Source organism: Cherax quadricarinatus, chromosome 3 (genome assembly GCF_038502225.1).
Source record: "Cherax quadricarinatus isolate ZL_2023a chromosome 3, ASM3850222v1, whole genome shotgun sequence".
Classification (NCBI taxonomy): Eukaryota; Metazoa; Arthropoda; class Malacostraca; order Decapoda; family Parastacidae; genus Cherax; species Cherax quadricarinatus.
Genome location: NC_091294.1, coordinates 13,107,057 through 13,127,453, shown reverse-complemented (window position 1 = coordinate 13,127,453; position 20,397 = coordinate 13,107,057). Strand labels below are relative to the sequence as shown.

The 20,397-nt window shown below is 40.2% G+C and overlaps 1 protein-coding gene across 5 annotated transcripts in view; it reads right to left on the bottom strand.

The window, feature by feature from the left end:
* LOC128706599 (uncharacterized) overlaps positions 1-20,397 on the bottom strand; it is a 482,754-nt gene that overhangs the window by 259,875 nt on the left and 202,482 nt on the right. For all 5 annotated transcript variants that reach the window (XM_070090188.1, XM_070090200.1, XM_070090197.1 and 2 more), the window contains exon 12: positions 2,152-2,368. In XM_070090188.1, the coding sequence (XP_069946289.1) occupies positions 2,152-2,368 (217 nt within the window). The remainder of the gene's footprint in view (positions 1-2,151; positions 2,369-20,397) is intronic.

Below are 20,397 nucleotides of genomic sequence, written 5' to 3'. Positions count from 1 at the left end.
AGGGAGGAGGGAGGAGGAGAAGGGAGGAGGAGGGAGGAGGAGGGAGGAGGAGGGGGGGAGGAGGAGGGAGGAGGAGGGAGGAGGAGGGGGGAGGAGGAGGGAGGAGGAGGAGGGAGGAGGAGGGAGGGAGGAGGATGGAGGAGGGAGGAGGGAGGAGGAGGGAGGAAGAGGAGGGAGGAGGAGGAGGGAGGAGGAGGAGGGAGGAGGAGGGAGGAGGAGGAGGGAGGAGGAGGGAGGAGGGAGGGAGGAGGGAGGAGGAGGGAGGAGGAGGGAGGAGGAGGGAGGAGGGAGGAGGAGGAGGAGGAAGAGAATAATACGTAATAATAATAATAGGTAATAATAAGTTGCCTTGAAGCATGAAAAACAAAGTCCACCCCTGACAGTGACATGATAAGATGAGATAACATCTGATAAGAGCTGACATTTGATGAGCATACAGGAGGGTGGGGGAGGGTGCAGCTGATAAGAAAAGATTAAAGGTGATATTTGATGAGCATCACCCTCACTTTGTTTTCACTGGTACACAAACATGTCTATTTGTCTGTCTGTCAAGCTCCCTGTCTACCTATCTAGCTCTCTGTCTCAGAGAGAGCCACAAGACTGTGTCGTCATCACTTTACTCACATCTTCAAGCAGAGTATAGCACTTTGTCTGGAGTTTTTGGGTTATCCTGGGTAATTTACACTATGTATACTTGTATTTATGTGTACCTGTGAGACAGAGATAGACAGATAGAGAGAGACTGAAAGAGATACAGAGACAGGTAGACAAAGACAGATAGAGACAGAGACAGATATACACAGAGAGAGATAGACAGAGGAAGATAGATATAGACAGACAGACCCTAAACTTTGGGTTAACATCACTTTCCTCTTAAAAGAGGAGTGTTAATATGACATTACATTAGTGAATCCTTGTGTTTACCCCACTGTTTGCTCTAGCTGGTGCTCAATTTAACTGGCGCTTCCACAAGGTACAAAGTGGTCCCAGATTTTTTTTAATACCTCGCACACTGAGTGTTAGGACCCATTCTATGCTAACAAGGCATCTCAGGTCAATCGTGCCAAATTTGAAGGCAGAAATAAAACGTATATATACGTTTGGGCACTACATGTAAGAATGTATATATACATTTGGATCGTTTAAGGGTTAAGGAAGGAGTAATAAAAAATCTGATTATTTGAGATAAAGTATGCCCCGCATCTTATGGCTGACTGGAACTCATAGTTGGAATATATGGTAGCTGATGTTGATCCCTATGCACATATACCATAGGTGAGGTATGGATAGATTAAATAGTAGTACAAGGTGAGCAGGGAAGTTTGGAGAACATAATAGTGTATGTTTGAGGGAATACCCACTGTTTTGGAAATTTTATTAGCAATGTTCTAGGTGTGCATGTTGAAATTTAGTTTGCTGTCCAGGTATATTCCCAAGAATTTATTTACCCTTGTACTGCTTATCAGTCGATGCATTGTTTATCGTTTTGTTAAAAAAGAATATCTTTTGTTTTATTCTCAAACATTATATAAAAGGTCTTGTGAATAATGAACGTAAGTTTGTCTGACCCAAATAGATACTGTATTTTAGTTAATTCAGCATTGACAGTTTTGTTGAATGGAGCCAGATCAAGATTTGAAATAACAAAAGTTATATTATTAGCAAACAGAATTGGTTTAAGTTCCCAAGAAGCATTTGGAAGGTCACTGATCAAGATTAAAAATAGCAGAGGGCCCAGGACCCTAACCTGAGGATTCCATATGTTGATGTACCAGGCTGCTGAAGAACAGTTATTATTGGTTACATCATGTTGTCTGTCACTCAAGGAAGATTTCATGTAGGAGAAAGCATGTCCTCTTATATTTCATACTGTACTAAACTTTTTTTTTTTTGGCTGCATGGTAATCACTTTTAACTTGTTAAAAGCTTTATGGTAGACTAAATGAACTGAAGAGACACCACAAGTTTAGTAGCTAACCTTACACAGAGCTAGGCCAAGGCATAACCCTGAAAAAAACCTCTGCCTAACATAGATAATTGAATGCTAAAAAATATCGAGCCTGAGTGTGATAGAAATAATCCACCAGTTCAAAAGTTTTTATGAATGAATTTTATTAATTTCCAATAAATATTTAACAAAAAACTGCCTACTTTGTTTGTTACGATTATTTGTCTTGTGCTTGTTCTGTCCAAGGACTTGCTGAGAGTTTGAGGAAACAGGGTTCCTGACCCGAGGGTTAGCCCCCCTGGGGTTAATGAGATGAGGGTTTGACACCCTGGCCCGTGCACCAGCTCCACTGCTGCTGTTGTTGTTATGACTCACTGTAACGTTGAACCGCTTATCTTCTACTCGACCACTTTCCCTAGTCTGTAAGAAGAAAAACTTTATAAAATTCCCAATGTTATGAATGAAAAGAACTTGGATGTCCTAGCTCTAAGCAAAATAAAGCTGAAAGGGGTAGGCAAGTTTCAGTGGGGAGAAATAAATGGGATTAGTCAGGAGTATCTGAGAGACTTAGAGCTAAGGAAAGGGTAACAATAATGTTGAAGGATCAGTTATGGAAAGAGAAGAGGGAATATAAATGTATAAATTCAAGTATTATGTGGATTAAAATAAGGGTTGGATGTGAAAAGTAGGTCATAATAAGTGTGTATGCAGCTGGAGAAGAGAGGAGTGTAGAGGAGAGAGAGAGAGATTTTGGGAGATGTTAAGTGAGTGTGTAGGAACTTTTGAACCAGGTGAGAGAGTAATTGTGGTAGAGGACCTAAATATTAAAGTAGGGGAAACATTTGAAGAGGGTGTGGTAGGTATGTTTGGAGTGCCAGGTGTAAATGATATAGGGGTCCTTTTGATTGAACTTTGTATAGAAAGGGGTTTGATTATAGGTACTACATATTTTAAGAAAAAGAGGATAAATAAGTATACAAGATATGATGCAGGGCATAATGACAGTAGTTTGTTGGACTACATATTGGTAGATAAAAGACTGTTGGACAGACTTCAATATGTACATGTTTATAGAGGGGCCACAGATATATCAGATCACTTTTTAGTTGTAGCTACAGTGAGAGTAAAAGGTAGATGAGATATACGCAAAATGGAAGTAGCAGGTAAGAGAGAGGTAAAGGTTTATAAGCTAGAGGAGGAGGCAGTTAGGGTAAGATTTAAACAACTATCGGAGGATAGATGGGCTAGTGAGAGTAGAGGCAATGGGGTTGAAGATGTATGGGGTAGGTTTACAAATGTAGTGTTAGTGCGTTCAGCAGAAGTTTGTGGTTACAGGAAAGTGGGTGCAGGAGGGAAGAAGAGCAATTGGTGGAATGATGTAGAGTAGTGAGAGAGAAAAAGTTAGCATATGAGAGGTTTTTACCCTGAGCTGCTTTGGGGATTAGCATGGACGGTTACAAAGCATGGCTTGCTTCTGCAGTGTTTTAAAAATTGAGGTTGGAGAGTTGAAGGAGGTCTTGCTTCTCCAGGAGGAGATTAGGAGGCTGAAGGTCCACCTCAATGGGTCTGGGAGAGAGTGTGAGGTGGCTGGAGTTGTGGGGAATGAGGCTTCTAGCAGTGAGGTGCAGTCTGTCTCTCGCTGTGAGGAGGCTGTAGTTGGGGAGGTAGCAACGGCTACCAGCAGTGAGGTGCAGCCCAGCACCTGCTACAAGTGGCGAGTGGTTCACAGTAATGGGAGGCGCATCAGAGTAAGGAAAGTTAAGAGTGAAGATCTGAAGGTAGGAAATCGCTTCTCTGTTCTTCAGGATGAATGTACTTCAGTGGCCAGTGAAGGTAAGGGTACTACTGCCCCTGCTAATGGAGGTAAGCGCATTCTTGTGGTTGGTGACTCTCAGGTAAGATATATTGACCGTGCTTTTTGTAATAGGAATAAGAAGATGAGAGATAGAGTGTGCTTCCCTGGAGCTGGTGTTGGGGACATAGTCAACAGGCTGGATAATATCATGTCAGGTAATGGGAACAAGCCCATTATCTGTCTCAGTGCTGGTGGAAATGATATTGGGAAGGGTAGGAGAGAAGAGCTGCTAGATAAGTACAGGTCAGCTATAGATTTCATTAAGTCTAAGGGAGGGATCCCAATCATATGTAGCATCTTGCCTAGAAGGGGAGTAGGAAATGAATGGTTGTCTAGGGCAATTGGTGTAAATTGCTGGCTAGACAGATACTGCAAGGAACTTGCAATCCCATTCATTGACAACTGGAACAACTTTTATGGCAAACATGATATGTATGCAAGGGATGGGGTACATCTCTCTGGGGCAGGGGTGGTAGCACTTGCAGACTCAATTGAGAAGGCCATTGGTGAAATGCCTATGATTTTAAACTGATGAAAGATAGAGGTATGGGTGTGTGTGGGAAACAAGCAGGTTGCAACACCAGGGTTGGAAACAGTAAATGTATAAAAGGCATTCAGCATGAAGTTATAAATAAAAACAATAGATCAGGTCAGCAAACAAAGGGGGACAGCAGAGGGCAGCAAGGGACTAGCTCCCTTAAGGTTTACTATACTAATAGCAGGAGTGTAAGAAATAAGATAGATGAGCTAAGATTAATTGCAAGTGCAGGAAACATAGATATTATTGCTATAACAGAGACCTGGCTCAATCTGAAAGATAGAGAGATGCCCTCTGAATGTCACATACAAGGCTATAAATTATTCCACACTGACAGGGTCAACAGGAAAGGTGGTGGAGTAGCGATGTATGTCAGAGACAATTTAAATTGTTGTGTTAGACAAGATATTAAATTAGAAGCATCAGCCACTGAATCTGTTTGGTTACAGCTTCTCGAGGGCCGAGAAAAACTAATTTTGGGTGTGATTTACAGGGCCCCAAATCTTGATAGGGAGTGCAGTAAACTTCTATGGGACGAAATTCGTAAGGCATCTACATACGAAAATGTTGTGCTAATGGGAGATTTCAACTATAGACAGATTGACTGGAGCAATTTGACAGGAAATTTAGAGTCAGGTGACTTTCTTGATACGATCCAGGATTGTTTTTTAAAACAGTTTGTGACAGAGCCTACTAGGGGAAATAACCTCCTTGACTTGGTTCTTGCCAGTAGGGAAACACTAATTAACCCTTTGAGGGTCGACAGGCCCTCTCCGAAACTCGTTCTCAGGGTCGGCCAAATTTAAAAAAAAAAAAAAATTATTTTCTCTTATGAAAAGATAGAGAATCTTTTCCCGATCATAAAGACACCAAAAGTTTGAAATTTGATAGAAAACTTACGGAATTATGCTCTCGCAAAGTTAGCGGTCTCGGCGATGTTTACGCATCGGCGATTTTGCCCACTTTGAGCCCCATTTTCGGCCAATTTCACTGTACTAGTCGACAAAAAACATGAATATTTCGCTAGAACTCCATTTTTTCTATCGAATGGGTGCAAGAAACCACCCATTTATAAATTCAACTATCCAGTACAGTGGTCAGAATTTAGCAATTTTGCCAATTTCACACAAATTTCAAAAGATGCCAATTTCCGAATAGGGTCCAGAATAAACAAGATAGACATTCCTGGCACTAAAATGACATTTCCTCTAGTCATTAGTCATGTCTCAAGGCCCCTCTTATATTCTTTTGCTTTCCACTTTGAATTTTTATTTTCACAAAAAATATAAGATTTACTGTTATGCAGACTACTGCATTAGTGTAAAAAATGGTATAAATATTATTGGTGCACTTGTAAAAGAATATTAGACTCACCAGTTGACGTGTATTGCACGATTTGTTTACTTTTGAAGTTTGGTAAAAATCGAACATTTCTGCTACTTTGAGCTCAATTTCAAGGCACCTTTCATTGTAAAACCAGTCAAAATCATCTCAATTTCTGTAATATGTCTTCCATTCTATAAAATGAGACCAAGAAAACTAGAATACAACAATAAATACCATACGAAAATACACTGCAAAGTCGCTGATTTATTAAAAAAAAATGGTCAAAGTTATTTTTTTCTCATTATGCACTGTGTGCTGCAGGATTTTTTTTAGACTGTGCACACTGACCACATAGACCCATTCTTTCATATGAAGGCTTACCAGCTTTCTCCCACTAGATTTGAGGCCGCTAGAATTTATGAGTACTAGTACGTCAAAAACCCCTACTCGTAAGACGTACTAGTACGACGAAAACCCTCAAAGGGTTAATAATCTTGAGGTTAATGATGAGCTTGGGGAAAGTGATCACAAATCACTCAGTTTTAATATATCATGGAATTCCCCTAATAATGGCAATCAAGTCTCCGTCCCTGACTTTCGCTTGGCTGATTTCATAGGACTGAAAAATTACTTAGGTGGGCTGAACTGGAATGACCTGACTAAGGGTCAGGTAGGTGGTGATGGTTGCCGATATGATGCTTTCCAGGGCATAGTTCTAGCTGCTCAGTCAAATTATGTTCCAAATAGGGAAATCAGATCAAACAAAAATGATCCTAAATGGATGAACAATAGATTAAAATATCTGATTGGTCAAAAGAGAGGCATATATAGGCAAATCAAAAGAGGAGAGGGGCAATTAAGAAATCGATATATTCAGTTAAAGAGAGAAATAAAAAAGGGAATTAGAAAAGCAAAAAGAGATTATGAGGTTAAAGTTGCAAGAGAATCGAAGACTAACCCAAAAGGATTCTCTCAGGTATACAGAAGTAAGATCAGGGACAAGATAGGCCCACTCAAAAGTTCCTCGGGTCAGCTCACTGACAGTGATAAGGAAATGTGTAGAATTTGTAACACATACTTCCTCTCAGTTTTTACACAGGAGGAAACCAGCGATATTCCAGTAATGATAAATTATGTAGAACAGGACGAGAATAAACTGTGCACGATTAGGGTCACAAGTGACATGGTCCTTAGGCAAATAGATAAATTAAAACCTAACAAATCCCCAGGCCCTGATGAACTGTATGCAAGGGTTCTAAAGGAATGTAAAGAGGAGCTTAGCACACCTTTGGCTAATCTTTTCAACATATCACTACAAACGGGCATGGTGCCAGATAAGTGGAAAATGGCAAATGTGATAACTATTTTCAAAACAGGTGACAGGTCCTTAGCTTCGAGCTATAGACCAATAAGCCTAACCTCCATAGTGGGAAAATTTATGGAATCAATAATTGCCGAGGCAGTTCGTAGCCACCTTGAAAAGCATAAATTAATCAACGAATGTCAGCATGGTTCTACAAAGGGGCATTCCTGCCTTACGAATTTATTAACTTTTTTCACTAAGGTATTTGAGGAGGTAGATCATGGTAATGAATATGATATTGTGTATATGGACTTCAGTAAGGCTTTTGACAGGGTCCCACATCAGAGACTATTGAGGAAAATTAAAGCACATGGAATAGGAGGAGAAATTTTTTCCTGGATAGAGGCATGGTTGACAAATAGGCAGCAGAGAGTTTGCATAAATGGGGAGAAATCAGAGTGGGGAAGCGTTACAAGCGGTGTTCCACAGGGGTCAGTGTTGGGCCCCCTGCTGTTCACAATCTACATAAACGACATAGATGAGGGCATAAAAAGCGACATCGGCAAGTTTGCCGATGACACCAAAATAGGCCGTCGAATTCATTCTGACGAGGACATTCGAGCACTCCAGGAAGATTTGAATAGACTGATGCAGTGGTCGGAGAAGTGGCAGATGCAGTTTAATATAGACAAATGCAAAGTTCTAAATGTTGGACAGGACAATAACCATGCCACATATAAACTAAATAATGTAGATCTTAATATTACGGATTGCGAAAAAGATTTAGGAGTTCTGGTTAGCAGTAATCTGAAACCAAGACAACAGTGCATAAGTGTTCGCAATAAAGCTAATAGAATCCTTGGCTTCATATCAAGAAGCATAAATAATAGGAGTCCTCAGGTTGTTCTTCAACTCTATACATCCTTGGTTAGGCCTCATTTAGATTATGCTGCACAGTTTTGGTCACCGTATTACAGGATGGATATAAATTCTCTGGAAAATGTACAAAGGAGGATGACAAAGTTGATCCCATATATCAGAAACCTTCCCTATGAGGATAGACTAAGGGCCCTGAATCTGCACTCTCTAGAAAGACGTAGAATTAGGGGGGATATGATTGAGGTGTATAAATGGAAGACAGGAATAAATAAAGGGGATGTAAATAGTGTGCTGAAAATATCTAGCCTAGACAGGACTCGCAGCAATGGTTTAAGTTGGAAAAATTCAGATTCAGGAAGGATATAGGAAAGTACTGGTTTGGTAATAGAGTTGTGGATGAGTGGAACAAACTCCCGAGTACAGTTATAGAGGCCAGAACGTTGTGTAGCTTTAAAAATAGGTTGGATAAATACATGAGTGGATGTGGGTGGGTGTGAGTTGGACCTAATAGCTTGTGCTACCAGGTCGGTTGCCGTGTTCCTCCCTTAAGTCAATGTGACCTGACCTGACTAGGTTGGGTGCATTGGCTTAAGCCAGTAGGAGACTTGGACCTGCCTCGCATGGGCCAGTAGGCCTTCTGCAGTGTTCCTTCGTTCTTATGTTCTTATGTACAAAGTATTGGTGATGCAAGAAAGAAGGAAAAGAGAGGTTAAGAAAATTGTGAAGAAATGTGAAAAGAGAACAAATGAGAGAGTGGGTGAGATGTCATCAACAAATTTTGCTGAAAATAAGAAAAAGTTTTGGAGTGAGATTAATAAGTTCAGGAAGCCTAGGGAACAAATGTATTTGATTGTTAAAAATAGGAGAGCAGAGTTTTTAAATAGAGAGTTAGAGGTGTCAGGAAAATGGACTGAATATTTTCAGGAATTGTTACATGTTGAAGAAAATAGGGAAGCTGTGATTTCGTGTATAGGGCAAGGAGTAATAACATCTTGTAGGAGAGGAAGAGCCAGTTGTGAGTGAAGGGGAAGTTTATGAGGCAGAGGGTAGAATGAATGGAGGTAAAGCAGCTGGGAATGATGAAATAAATATAGAAATGTTAAAAGCAGGTGGGATATAGTTTTGGAGTGGTTGGTGCTTTTATTTAATAAATGTATGGAAGAGGGTAAGATACCTAGGGATTGGCAGAGAGCATGTCTAGTTCCTCTGTATAAAGGCAAAGGGGACAAAAGAGAATGCAAAAATTATAGGGGAATAAGTCTGTCGAGTTCTAGGTAGTAGGTTGGGAAACAGCAACCACCCAGGGAAGTACTCCTGTCCTGCCAAGCGAGTGTAAAACGAAAGCCTGTAATTGTTTTACATGATGATAGGATTGCTGGTGTCTTTTGTCTGTCTCATAAACATGCAAGATTTCAGCAACATCTTGCTACTTCTACTTACACTTAGGTCACACTACACATAAATGTATAAGTATATATGTACACACCCCTCTGGGTTTTCTATTTTCTTTCTAGTTCTTGTTCTTGTTTATTTCCTCTTATCTCCATGGGGAAGTGGAACAGAATTCCTCCTCCGTAAGCCATGCGTGTTGTAAGAGGTGACTAAAATGCCGGGAGCAAAGGGTTAGCAACCCCTTCTCCTATAAATTACTAAATTTAAAAAGTGAAACTTTCGTTTTTCTTTTTGGCCACCCTGCCTTGGTGGGATACAGCCGGTTTGTTGGAAAAAAAAAAATCTGTTGGGTATACCTGGTAAAATGTATGGTAGAGTTATTATTTAAAGAATGAAGAGTAGAATAGCAGATGAACAAGGAGGCTTTAGGAAAGGTAGGGGGTGCATAGACCAAGTGTTTACAGTGAAACATATAGGTAAACAGTATTTATACAAGGGTAAAGATATTTCTGTGGCATTTATGGATTTAGAAAAAGCATATGACAGGGTGGATGGGGGGGGGCAATGTGGCAGACATTGCAAATGTATGGAATATGAGATAGGTTATTGAAAGCAGTGAAAAGTTTTTATGAAGATTGTGAGGCTCAGGTTAGAGTATGTAGGAGAGAGAGGGACATTATTTCCCAGTAAAAGTAGGCCTTAGATATGGATGTGTGATGTCACCATGGTTTTTCAATACATTTATAGATGGGGTTGTAAGAGAAGTGAATGCTCGGGTGTTTGCAAGAGGTTTGGGGTTAAAAGATAGAGAATCTAACACAAAGTTGGAGTTGTCACAGTTGCTCTTTACTGATGACACTGCTTTTGGGAGATTCTAAAGAGAAGTTGCAGAGGTTGGTGGATGAGTTTGGTAGAATATGTAAAAGAAGAAAATTAAAAGTGAATATAGGAAAGAGTAAGGTGATGAGGATAAAAAAAAAAATTAGGTAATGAAAGCTTGGATATCAGGTTGGAGAGAGAGAGTATGGAGGAGGTGAATGTACTCAGATATTTAGGAATCAATCAAATCAAGTCAAAGTTTATTCTCTATAAGGATTACAATGCGGGGTTTACAGATTTTGGTTATTTTCTGGTTTACATGTAATAAAATACTAATTACAGAGGGGGCCACTAGAACACCTAGCATGGCTAGGCCTTTCGGGCAAACTTAGATTAATTCTTAACCCTAAATTATTACAAATTGTGGAGTAAGTTGACTAAATACTAAGTGACTAAATACTAGTTTGTGAGTTTAGCAATGTGAATGCTTTTGTTTTGGCACAATACATAGTTTCTATATTGGAGTATCACAGGCAAACTTGTGACTAGTTAGGAATCATTATTCTAAGATTAAGATATGTATTTCTGTGCTTATAGTCAAATGGGTGAGTGAGTGAAAGTGTGAACCACCAGGTGGTTTTTATGTAGTTAGTTGACGGGGTGTATCAAGGAGATAAAATGTTTCCTAACGGTAGTTTTGAAGGTGATGAATGTGTCTGCAGTTCTAGAGTTTTCAGGTAGGGTGTTCCAGATTTTAGGGCCTTTGACATACACTGAATTTTTGTAAAGGTTTGGTCTGACACGGGGAATGTCATAGAGATGTTTGTGTCTGGTGTTATGCTTGCGGATCCTGTCACAACTATCAAGAAAGCATTTTAGGTCAAGGTTAATATTGGATTTATGTAGATTGCACAGAAGTAAGTGTGGATGTTCTGAACAGGGAGTAAGTTTAGATCTATGAAGAGGGGAGCGGGGGGTGTTGCCAGGGATAGAATTTAGTGATTATTCTTACTGTGGCTTTTTGTTGAGTTATTATTGGCTTTAGGTGTATTGCTGCAGTTGATCACCAAGCACAAATAGCATAGGTGAGGTATGGATAAATGAGTGAATGGTATAGTGTGAGAAGGGCATTTTGCGGCACGTAGTATCGTATCTTGGAGAGGATCCCAACTGTTTCGGATACTTTTTTTGAAATGTGTTGGAAATGGGTGCTGAAATTCAGGTTATTGTCGAGGTATAGGCCTAGGAATTTGCCCTCATTATGTCTGGCAATTAGAGTGCTGTCAATCTTAATGTTTAGTTGCGCAGCACCTGCTCTGCTACCAAACATAATATAGTAAGTTTTGTAAGTGTTAAGTGTAAGTTTATTGGCTGCCATCCAAGTTGATATTTTGAGCAGCTCCTCATTAACAATGGTGTTGAGGGTGGCAAGATTAGGGTGAGATATGACATAAGTCGTGTCGTCAGCAAAGAGAATGGGTTTCAGGTGTTGGGATACGTTTGGGAGATCATTGATGTAAATGAGGAAGAGCAGGGGTCCAAGGACACTTCCCTGCGGAACTCCAGTATCAAGTGGCTGTGTTGATGATGCTGTGTCTTTAATGGTGACATACTGATACCTATTAGTAACATAGGATTTGAAATATGCAAGCGCATGGCCTCTTATACCATAATGGTTAAGTTTGTGGAGTAGGATGCTGTGGTCTACTGTGTCAAAAGCTTTTCTTAGGTCAATAAAAATTCCTAGCAGATATTCCTTATTTTCCAATGCTGTGTAAAGCAGATCTAGCATTTTTACAATTGCATCATTAGTGCTTTTATTTTTCCTGAATCCAAATTGGAAGGGTTGAGTATGTTTTGTGCCGTTATAAATGAATAGTCTCCTGTGCATGAGTTTCTCAAAGATTTTGGATAGCAATGGTAAGTTTGATATTGGCCTATAGTTGTTAACATCTGTAGGGTCACCACCTTTATGTATTGGTGTAACCCTTGCTGTCTTGAGTAGTTTCGGAAAGGTGCTAGTTTCAAGTGACTTGTTAAAAAGTAGTGAAATAGCATGCGAAAGGACATGGGCCGCTCGCTTGTACAATAATGGCGAGACATGAGACAGGTTCCCTGAGTTATTTTTAAGTGACTTTATAATCTCAGTGACTTCGGTGGGCTCAGTTGGTACAAGACAGAAGGAATTTGGGAAGTTCCCATCTAGATAGTCCCCGGCATGGGCGTTGGTACGTGGGATTTTACTGGCAAGATTAGATCCTATGGTTGAGAAGAAGTCGTTTATCTTGTTAGCTGTTTCAGTGGGATGCAATGGTGTTTCATTAGGTTTAGTTAGGACAATATTCTTGTTTTTTTTCAGTTTGTGGGTCCCTAGAATCTGAGAGAGTGTTTTCCAGGTCTTTTTTTATATCTCCTCTTGTGTCAGTGAATCTGGTGGAGTAGTACAGTTGTTTGGCTTTCTTTATTACTTTGGTGAGAACTGATGAGTAGTGTTTAAGAATATCTTTGTGCATTAAGCCCTGTCTATACTGCTTTTCATATTGATGTTTCTTATCAATGGATTTCAGAATGCTGCTGGTTAGCCATGGGCAACTGAGCCGTTTATTCGTGATGTTTCGTTTTTATAGGACAATGTTTGTTGTATAGTCTAAGTAATTTGTTAAGAAAAATGTCTGTCCAATCGTCAATACCATTGGTCTTGGAGAATTCTGTAGGCCAGTCAACAGTCTCTAGGTCTGCTGTGAACGTCCTTACTGAGGCCTCGTCATGGAGTCTAAATGAAACTTTGTTGTATTCCAGTGGTGGTTTACTAATGTTTGTTAAGAGGAAGGTAGGGTAGTTGTCTGTAGTGCTGTCTGTGATTATCCCTGGATGTGTCAGCAGATGGGTCTATGAAAGATGATGTGAACCATAGAACTGATGAAGGGAAAAAGGTGAATGGTGCACTGAGGAGTCTGTGGAGACAAAGAACTTTGTCCATGGAAGCAAAGAGGGAAATGTATGAGAGTATAGTTGTACCAATACTCTTATATGGGTGTGAAGCATGGGTGGTGAATGTTGCAACAACGAGAAAGCTGGAGGCAGTGGAGACATTGTGTCTAAGGGCAATGTGTAGTGTGAATGTATTGGAGAGAATTCGTAGTTTGAAAATTAGGAAGTGCTGGATTACCAAAACTATTATCCTGAGGGCTGAGGAGGGGTTGCTGAGGTGGTTCAGACATGCAGAGAGGATGGAACAAAATAGAATGACTTCAAGAGTGTATAAATCTGTAGTAGAGGGAAGGCGGGGAAGGGAAGGTTGGAGGCAGGGGGTAAAGGTGATTTTGTGTGTGAGGGGCTTGGACTTTTAACAAGCATGCATGAGCGTGTTAGGAGTGAATGGAGACAAATGGTTTTTTAGGACTAGATGTGCTGTTGCAGTGTAAGCAAGGTAATACAGTGGACCCCCGGTTCGTGATGCTATCGGTATCCGATAAATCCAGTAACCGATGCATTATATCGCAGAAAATTTGCCTCGCTTCCCGATACAAAACCCGATATGTGATGTGGTTCGTACGAGACGTGTCCACGTGTGGCCTGAACTGCCCCGTGTGTGCCAGTGTTTACAAGCCAGCCAGTGTGCGCGCATCTAAGGATACATTTGGTACATTCCATATTATCCATATTATCACTGTTTTTGGTGCTTGTTTCTGCAAAATAAGTCACCATGGGCCCCAAGAAAGCTTCTAGTGCTAACTCATCGAGACCAAGGGTGCTACTAACTATTGAAATGAAGAAAGAGATAATTGCAAAGTATGAAAGTGGAGTGCGTGTGTCGGACCTGGCCAAGTTGTATAGTAAATCCCAATCAACCATCTCTACTACAGTGAGCAGGAAAATGGCAATCAAGGAAGCTGTTCTTGCAAAAGGTGCAACTGTGATTACAAAACAGCGATTGCAAGTGTTAGAAAATGTTGAGAGACTGTTATTGGTGTGGATAAATGAAAAACAGATAGCAGGAGATAGCATCTCTCAAGCAATCATTTGTGAAAAGGCTAGGCTTTTGCATGAGGATTTAATTAGAAAAATGCCTGCAACTAGTGGTGATGTGAGTGAATTTAAGGCCAGCAAAGGTTGATTTGAAAGATTTAAGAATCGTAGTGGCATACATAGTGTGATTAGGCATGGTGAGGCTGCCAGTTCAGACCAAAAAGCAGCTGAAAAATATGTGCATGAATTCAAGGAGTACATAGAGGCTGAAGAATTGTAACCTGAACAAGTGTTTAATTGAGACGAAACAGGCCTGTTTTGGAAGAAATTGCCACGCAGGACTTACATTACTCAGGAGGAAAAGGCACTCCCAGGACATAAGCCTATGAAAGACAGGCTTACTCTTCTGATGTGTGCCAATGCTAGTGGTGATTGCAAAGTGAAGCCTTTATTGGTGTATCACTCAGAAACTCCCAGAGCGTTCAGGCAAAAGAATATCCTCAAGGCTAATTTGTGTGTGCTGTGGAGGGCAAATACTAAGGCATGGGTCACTAGGGACTTTTTCTATCACTGGTTACACCATGCATTTGCCCCCAATGTGAAAAATTACCTAATTGAAAAGAAATTAGACCTTAAGTGCCTCCTGGCATTAGACAATGCCCCTGGTCATCCTACAGACTTGGCAGAGCGACTTTGTGGGGACATGAGTTTCATTAAGGTCAAGTTTTTGCCTCCTAATACCACTACTCTCCTGTAGCCCATGGACCAGCAGGTCATTTCCAACTTCAAGAAACTGTACACAAAAGCTATGTTTGAAAGGTGCTTTGAAGTGACCACAGATACTCTATTGACTCTAAAGGAGTTTTGGAAGGATCACTTTAATATCCTCAGTTGTGTAAACCTTAAAGGTAAGGCTTGGGAGGGAGTGGCTAAGAGGACTTTCAACTCTGCTTGGAAGAAACTGTGGCCAGAATGTGTAGACAAAAGGGATTTTGAAGGATCTGAGGCTAACCCTGGGAATCCAAAGCCAGTTGAGGAATCCATTGTGGCATTGGGAAAGTCCTTGGGGTGGGAGGTTAGTGGGGAGGATGTGGAGGAGGACAAAGACGAATTAACTACTGATGAGCTGCTAGATCATCTTCAACAGCATGAGGCCAGACCTGAGGAAACTGCTTCGGAGGAGGGGATAGAGAAATTGACGAAGTTGCCTACTTCAAAGATTAAGGAAATGTGTGCAAAGTGGCTTGAAGTGCAAACCTTTTTTGATGAAAATCACCCTGACACAGCTACTGCAAGCCATGTTGGCAACCTGTACACTGACAATGTTGTGAATCACTTTAGGAAAGTCATAAAGGAACGAGAGGTACAGGCCTTTATGGACAGATATGTTGCGTGACAGAAGTCCAGTGACTCTCAAGCTGGTCCTAGTGGCATTAAACGAAGAAGGAAAGTAATCCCAAAAAAGGACTTGCTACTCAAGTCCTAATGGAGGGGGATTCCCCTTCTAAATATTAAAAACTTTGACACTCTCCCCTCCTCCCATCCCATCAATCATCACCAGATCTTCATTAAAGGTAAGTGCCAATTACTCTATTGTGATTATTCTATTGTTATCATTGTTATAGTAATTATTCTATTGCATTAAACTTAATATTTCATGTGGTAAAAGTTTTTTTTTTTTCATACTTTTGGGTGTCTTGCACGGATTAATTTGATTTCCATTATTTCTTAAGGGGAAAATTGATTCGCTTTCCGATAATTTTGCTTTACAAAGAGCTCTCAGGAACGGATTAATAACGTGAACCGGGGGTCCACTGCATGCAGGTCCTCCATCACAAATCCGGCATTATTGGGACCTGTAGTGTGCCGGATTACTGAGTTTGCCGAATTACACAGTGGTTAGGTTAGAATACACTTTATAAAATTAACCAACTTGACTTACACAATTCATTGAATATCGGCAAAAATCGAACATTTCCGCTACTTTGAGCTCAATTTCAAGGTACTTTTCGTCATGAAAGCAATCAAAAATCACGTCTATTTCTGTAATATATCTTCCATTCTATCAAATGAGTCCAAAAAATGAGAATACAACCATAAAAACCATACAAAAAATATACTGCAAAGAGGCAGCTAATGACTGAGAAGTGAACTCCCTTATTTATCATCCGTCTTTTTTATTTTTGTTGTACGTTAAGAAGCATCTTTCCATCATACATTGCCCAAGTTTCAATGAGATAGCCCAACAAACAACTGAGAAAAAAAAAAAAATTACCAAAAATCATATATGGCAAGCCCAAGCCAGGTACTGGAAATAAGTCACTTTGTCTGACTTTTCTGGGTTATCATAGGTTCTCTATACATACACTGCTATGTATGATAATCTATGTAATTGTATTTGTGTATACCTGAATAAACTTATTTACTTCTAGTCTGTCAACTGAGTACAAGAAACCGCCCAATCACTTATTTCAACTACCCAATAAAGTGGTCAGAAATTGGCAATTTGGCCCATTTCACACAAATTTCAACAGATGCCAATTTCAAAATAGGGTCCAGAATAAACAATGCAGACATTCCTGGCACTAAAATAACATTTTCTCTGTTCATTAGTCACGGCTACAGGCCCCTCTTATATTTCTCTTGCTTACCATTTGGAATTTTTATTCACAAAAAAAAAAAAAAAATTAAAAGATTTACTGTTATGCTGACTACTGCATTATTGTAATAATTGTATAAACAATGTCAATCCATTCTTGACTCCGTACTGGAATTTGGACTGGCAGGCGGACAGGTATTGGACGGTGACGTCATTTGTTTACTCTTGAGCTTCGCTAAAGAATAGAACATTTTCGCTACTGTGAGCGCAACTTCAAGGTACTTTTCATCATGAAAGCAATCAAAATCATATCTATTTCTGTAATATATCTTTCATTCTATCAAATGAGACCAAAAAATGAGAATATAACCATAACAACCATACAAAAATATACCGCTAAGCGGCCGCTAATGGCTGAGAAGTGAACTCTGCTATTTATGGTCTAATTTCTTTCATTTTTGGTGTACGTGAAGAAGTATCTTTCCATCATACATTGCCCAAGTTTGAATAAGATAACCCGACAAACAACTGAGAAAATAATAATATAATAATAATAATAATAATAATAATAATAATAATAATATCTTTACTACACGTACATGTACAAGGTATACAGGCCTAGCTGACATCAGTGACATACTACTGTATAGAAAGGCACTTGTTATGCCGAGTATTTCAAGAAATTTAGGTCAGTGTCCCAGGATAACACCCACACTAGTTGACTAACACCCAGGTACCCATTTACTGATGGGTAAACATAGACAACAGGTGTAAAGAAACACGCCTAATGTTTCTACCCTGGCTGGGAATCGAATATTTACCAAAAATCATACATGGCTAACCCAAGCCAGGTACTAAAAATAAGCCACGTTGACTTTTTTGGGGTTATCCTAGGTTCTCTACACATATGCTGCTGTGTGTGATAATCTATAGAGAGAAAATAACTTTTCTGTTTCATGTTTATGGTGGAGTACGAGTGTATATCATAGTTAGCCCTGTGCTATACTCCGTTTTCTCTAATGTAAGCCCCCAAGATAAGGATAGGAGAATGGTATTTGTTTACCATATCCTCTTCACAACTCTGTCGAACTGCTCGGTGTTATGCCAAATATTATTCATTCTGGTGTATTTAACATGTTTTATGTTATTTATATTGTTTCTTATGTCATATTAGATCAATTGTGATAGGCAAATAAGCTGTAGTGTTGATATTAGCGTAATAATAAAGCATACAGTGGACCCCCGCATAACGATGGCATCACATAGCGATTTTTCCGCATACCGATTACTTTTATCGCAAAATTTTTGCCGCGCATACCGATTAAAAACCCGCTTACCGATTTTCGTCCGAGACGCGTCCAATGTGCCCTCAGCCAGCCTCACATGTGCCGGCCGTCCCATTGTTTACCAGCCAGCCTCCGCGGTAACATCCAAGCATACACTCGGAATATTTCGTATTATTACAGTATTTTCGGTGCTGTTTCTGGAAAATAAGTGACCATGGGCCCCAAGAAAGCTTCTAGTGCCAACCCTACACCTCAAAGGGTAAGAATTACTATAGAAATGAAGAAAGAGATAATTGATAAGTATGAAAGTGGAGTGCGTATAGCCGACCTAGTCAAGCTGTACAAGAAACCCCAATCAACCATCGCTACTATTGTGGGCACCAGAAAGACAATCAAGGAAGCTGTTCTTGCCAAAGGTTCAACTGTGTTTTCGAAACAAAGATCGCAAGTGATGGAAGATGTTGAGAGACTCTTATTGGTGTGGATAAATGAAAAACAGCTAGCAGGAGATAGCATCTCTCAAGCGATCATATGTGAAAAGGCTAGGAAGTTGCATGAGGATTTAATTAAAAAAATGCCTGCAACTAGTGATGATGTGAGTGAATTTAAGGCCAGCAAAGGTTGGTTTGAGAGATTTAAGAAGCGTAGTGGCATCCATAGTGTGATAAGGCATGGTGAGGCTGCCAGTTCGGACCACAAAGCGGCTGAAAAATATGTGCAGGAATTCAAGGAGTACATAGAAACTGAAGGACTGAAACCTGAACAAGTGTTTAATTGTGATGAAACAGGCCTGTTCTGGAAGAAAATGCCAAGCAGGACCTACATTACTCAGGAGGAAAAGGCACTCCCAGGACATAAGCCTATGAAAGACAGGCTTACTTTGTTGATGTGTGCCAATGCTACTGGTGATTGCAAAGTGAAGCCTTTATTAGTGTATCACTCTGAAACTCCCAGAGCGTTCAGGCAAAAGAATGTCCTCAAGGATAATTTGTGTGTGCTGTGGAGGGCAAACAGTAAGGCATGGGTCACTAGGGAATTTTTCTATAACTGGTTACACCATGCATTTGCCCCCAATGTGAAAAATTACCTAACTGAAAAGAAATTAGAACTTAAGTGCCTCCTGGTGTTAGACAATGCCCCTGGTCATCCTACAGACGTGGCAGAGCGACTTTATGGGGACATGAGCTTCATTAAGGTGAAGTTTTTGCCTCCTAATACCACGCCTCTCCTGCAGCCCATGGACCAGCAGGTTATTGCAAACTTCAAGAAACTGTACACAAAAGCTCTGTTTGAAAGGTGCTTTGTAATGACCTCAGAAACTCAACTGACTCTAAGAGAGTTTTGGAGAGATCACTTTAATATCCTCAATTGTGTAAACCTTATAGGTAAGGCTTGGGAGGAAGTGACTAAGAGGACCTTGAACTCTGCTTGGAAGAAACTGTGGCCAGAATGTGTAGACAAAAGGGATTTTGAAGGGTTTGAGGCTAACCCTGAGAATCCTGTGCCAGTTGAGGAATCCATTGTGGCATTGGGAAAGTCCTTGGGGTTGGAGGTTAGTGGGGAGGATGTGGAAGAGTTGGTGGAGGAGGACAATGAAGAACTAACCACTGATGAGCTGATAGATCAACTTCAAGAGCAAGAGGCCAGACCTGGGGAAACTGGTTCAGAGGAGGGGAGAGAGAAATTGAAGAAGTTGCCTACTACAAAGATAAAGGAAATCTGTGCTAAGTGGCTTGAAGTGCAAACCTTCATGGATGAAAATCACCCTCACACAGCTATTGCAAGCCGTGCTGGTGATTATTACACTGACAATGTTGTGAAACACTTTAGGCAAGTCATAAAGGAAAGAGAGGTACAGGCCACTATGGACAGATATCTTGTGCGAAAGAAGTCCAGTGACTCTGAAGCTGGCCCTAGTGGCATTAAAAAAAGAAGGGTAGTAACCCCAGAAAAGGACTTACTACCTCAAGTCCTAATGGAAGGGGATTCCCCTTCTAAACAGTAAGAAGATAATGCTCTCCCCTCCTCCCATCCCATCAATCATCACCAGATCTTCAATAAAAGTAAGTGTCATTTAATTGTGCATGCCTTTTTCAGTTTGTGTGTATTAAAATTAACATTTCATGTGGTAAAAAAAAATTTTTTTCATACTTTTGGGCGTCTTGCACGGATTAATTTTATTTCCATTATTTCTTATGGGGAAAATTCATTCGCATAACGATTATTTCGCATAACAATTATCCCTCTTGCACGGATTAAAATCGTTAACCGGGGGTCCACTGTATTCTCCTGCTTCATGAGACTGAGCTCATGGCAACCAACAGTGGCTTCAAAGCCACCTTATCTTTAATGGATAATGTACTGTGTAGGTACTTTACATAATGAGAAGCATTTCTTTTATTCATTGGAACCATGGCTAGGGCTAAAAGTAAGCAGGTTAAAACAATAAATGGAGAAAAAGAAATTGGAATGACTAATGCAGC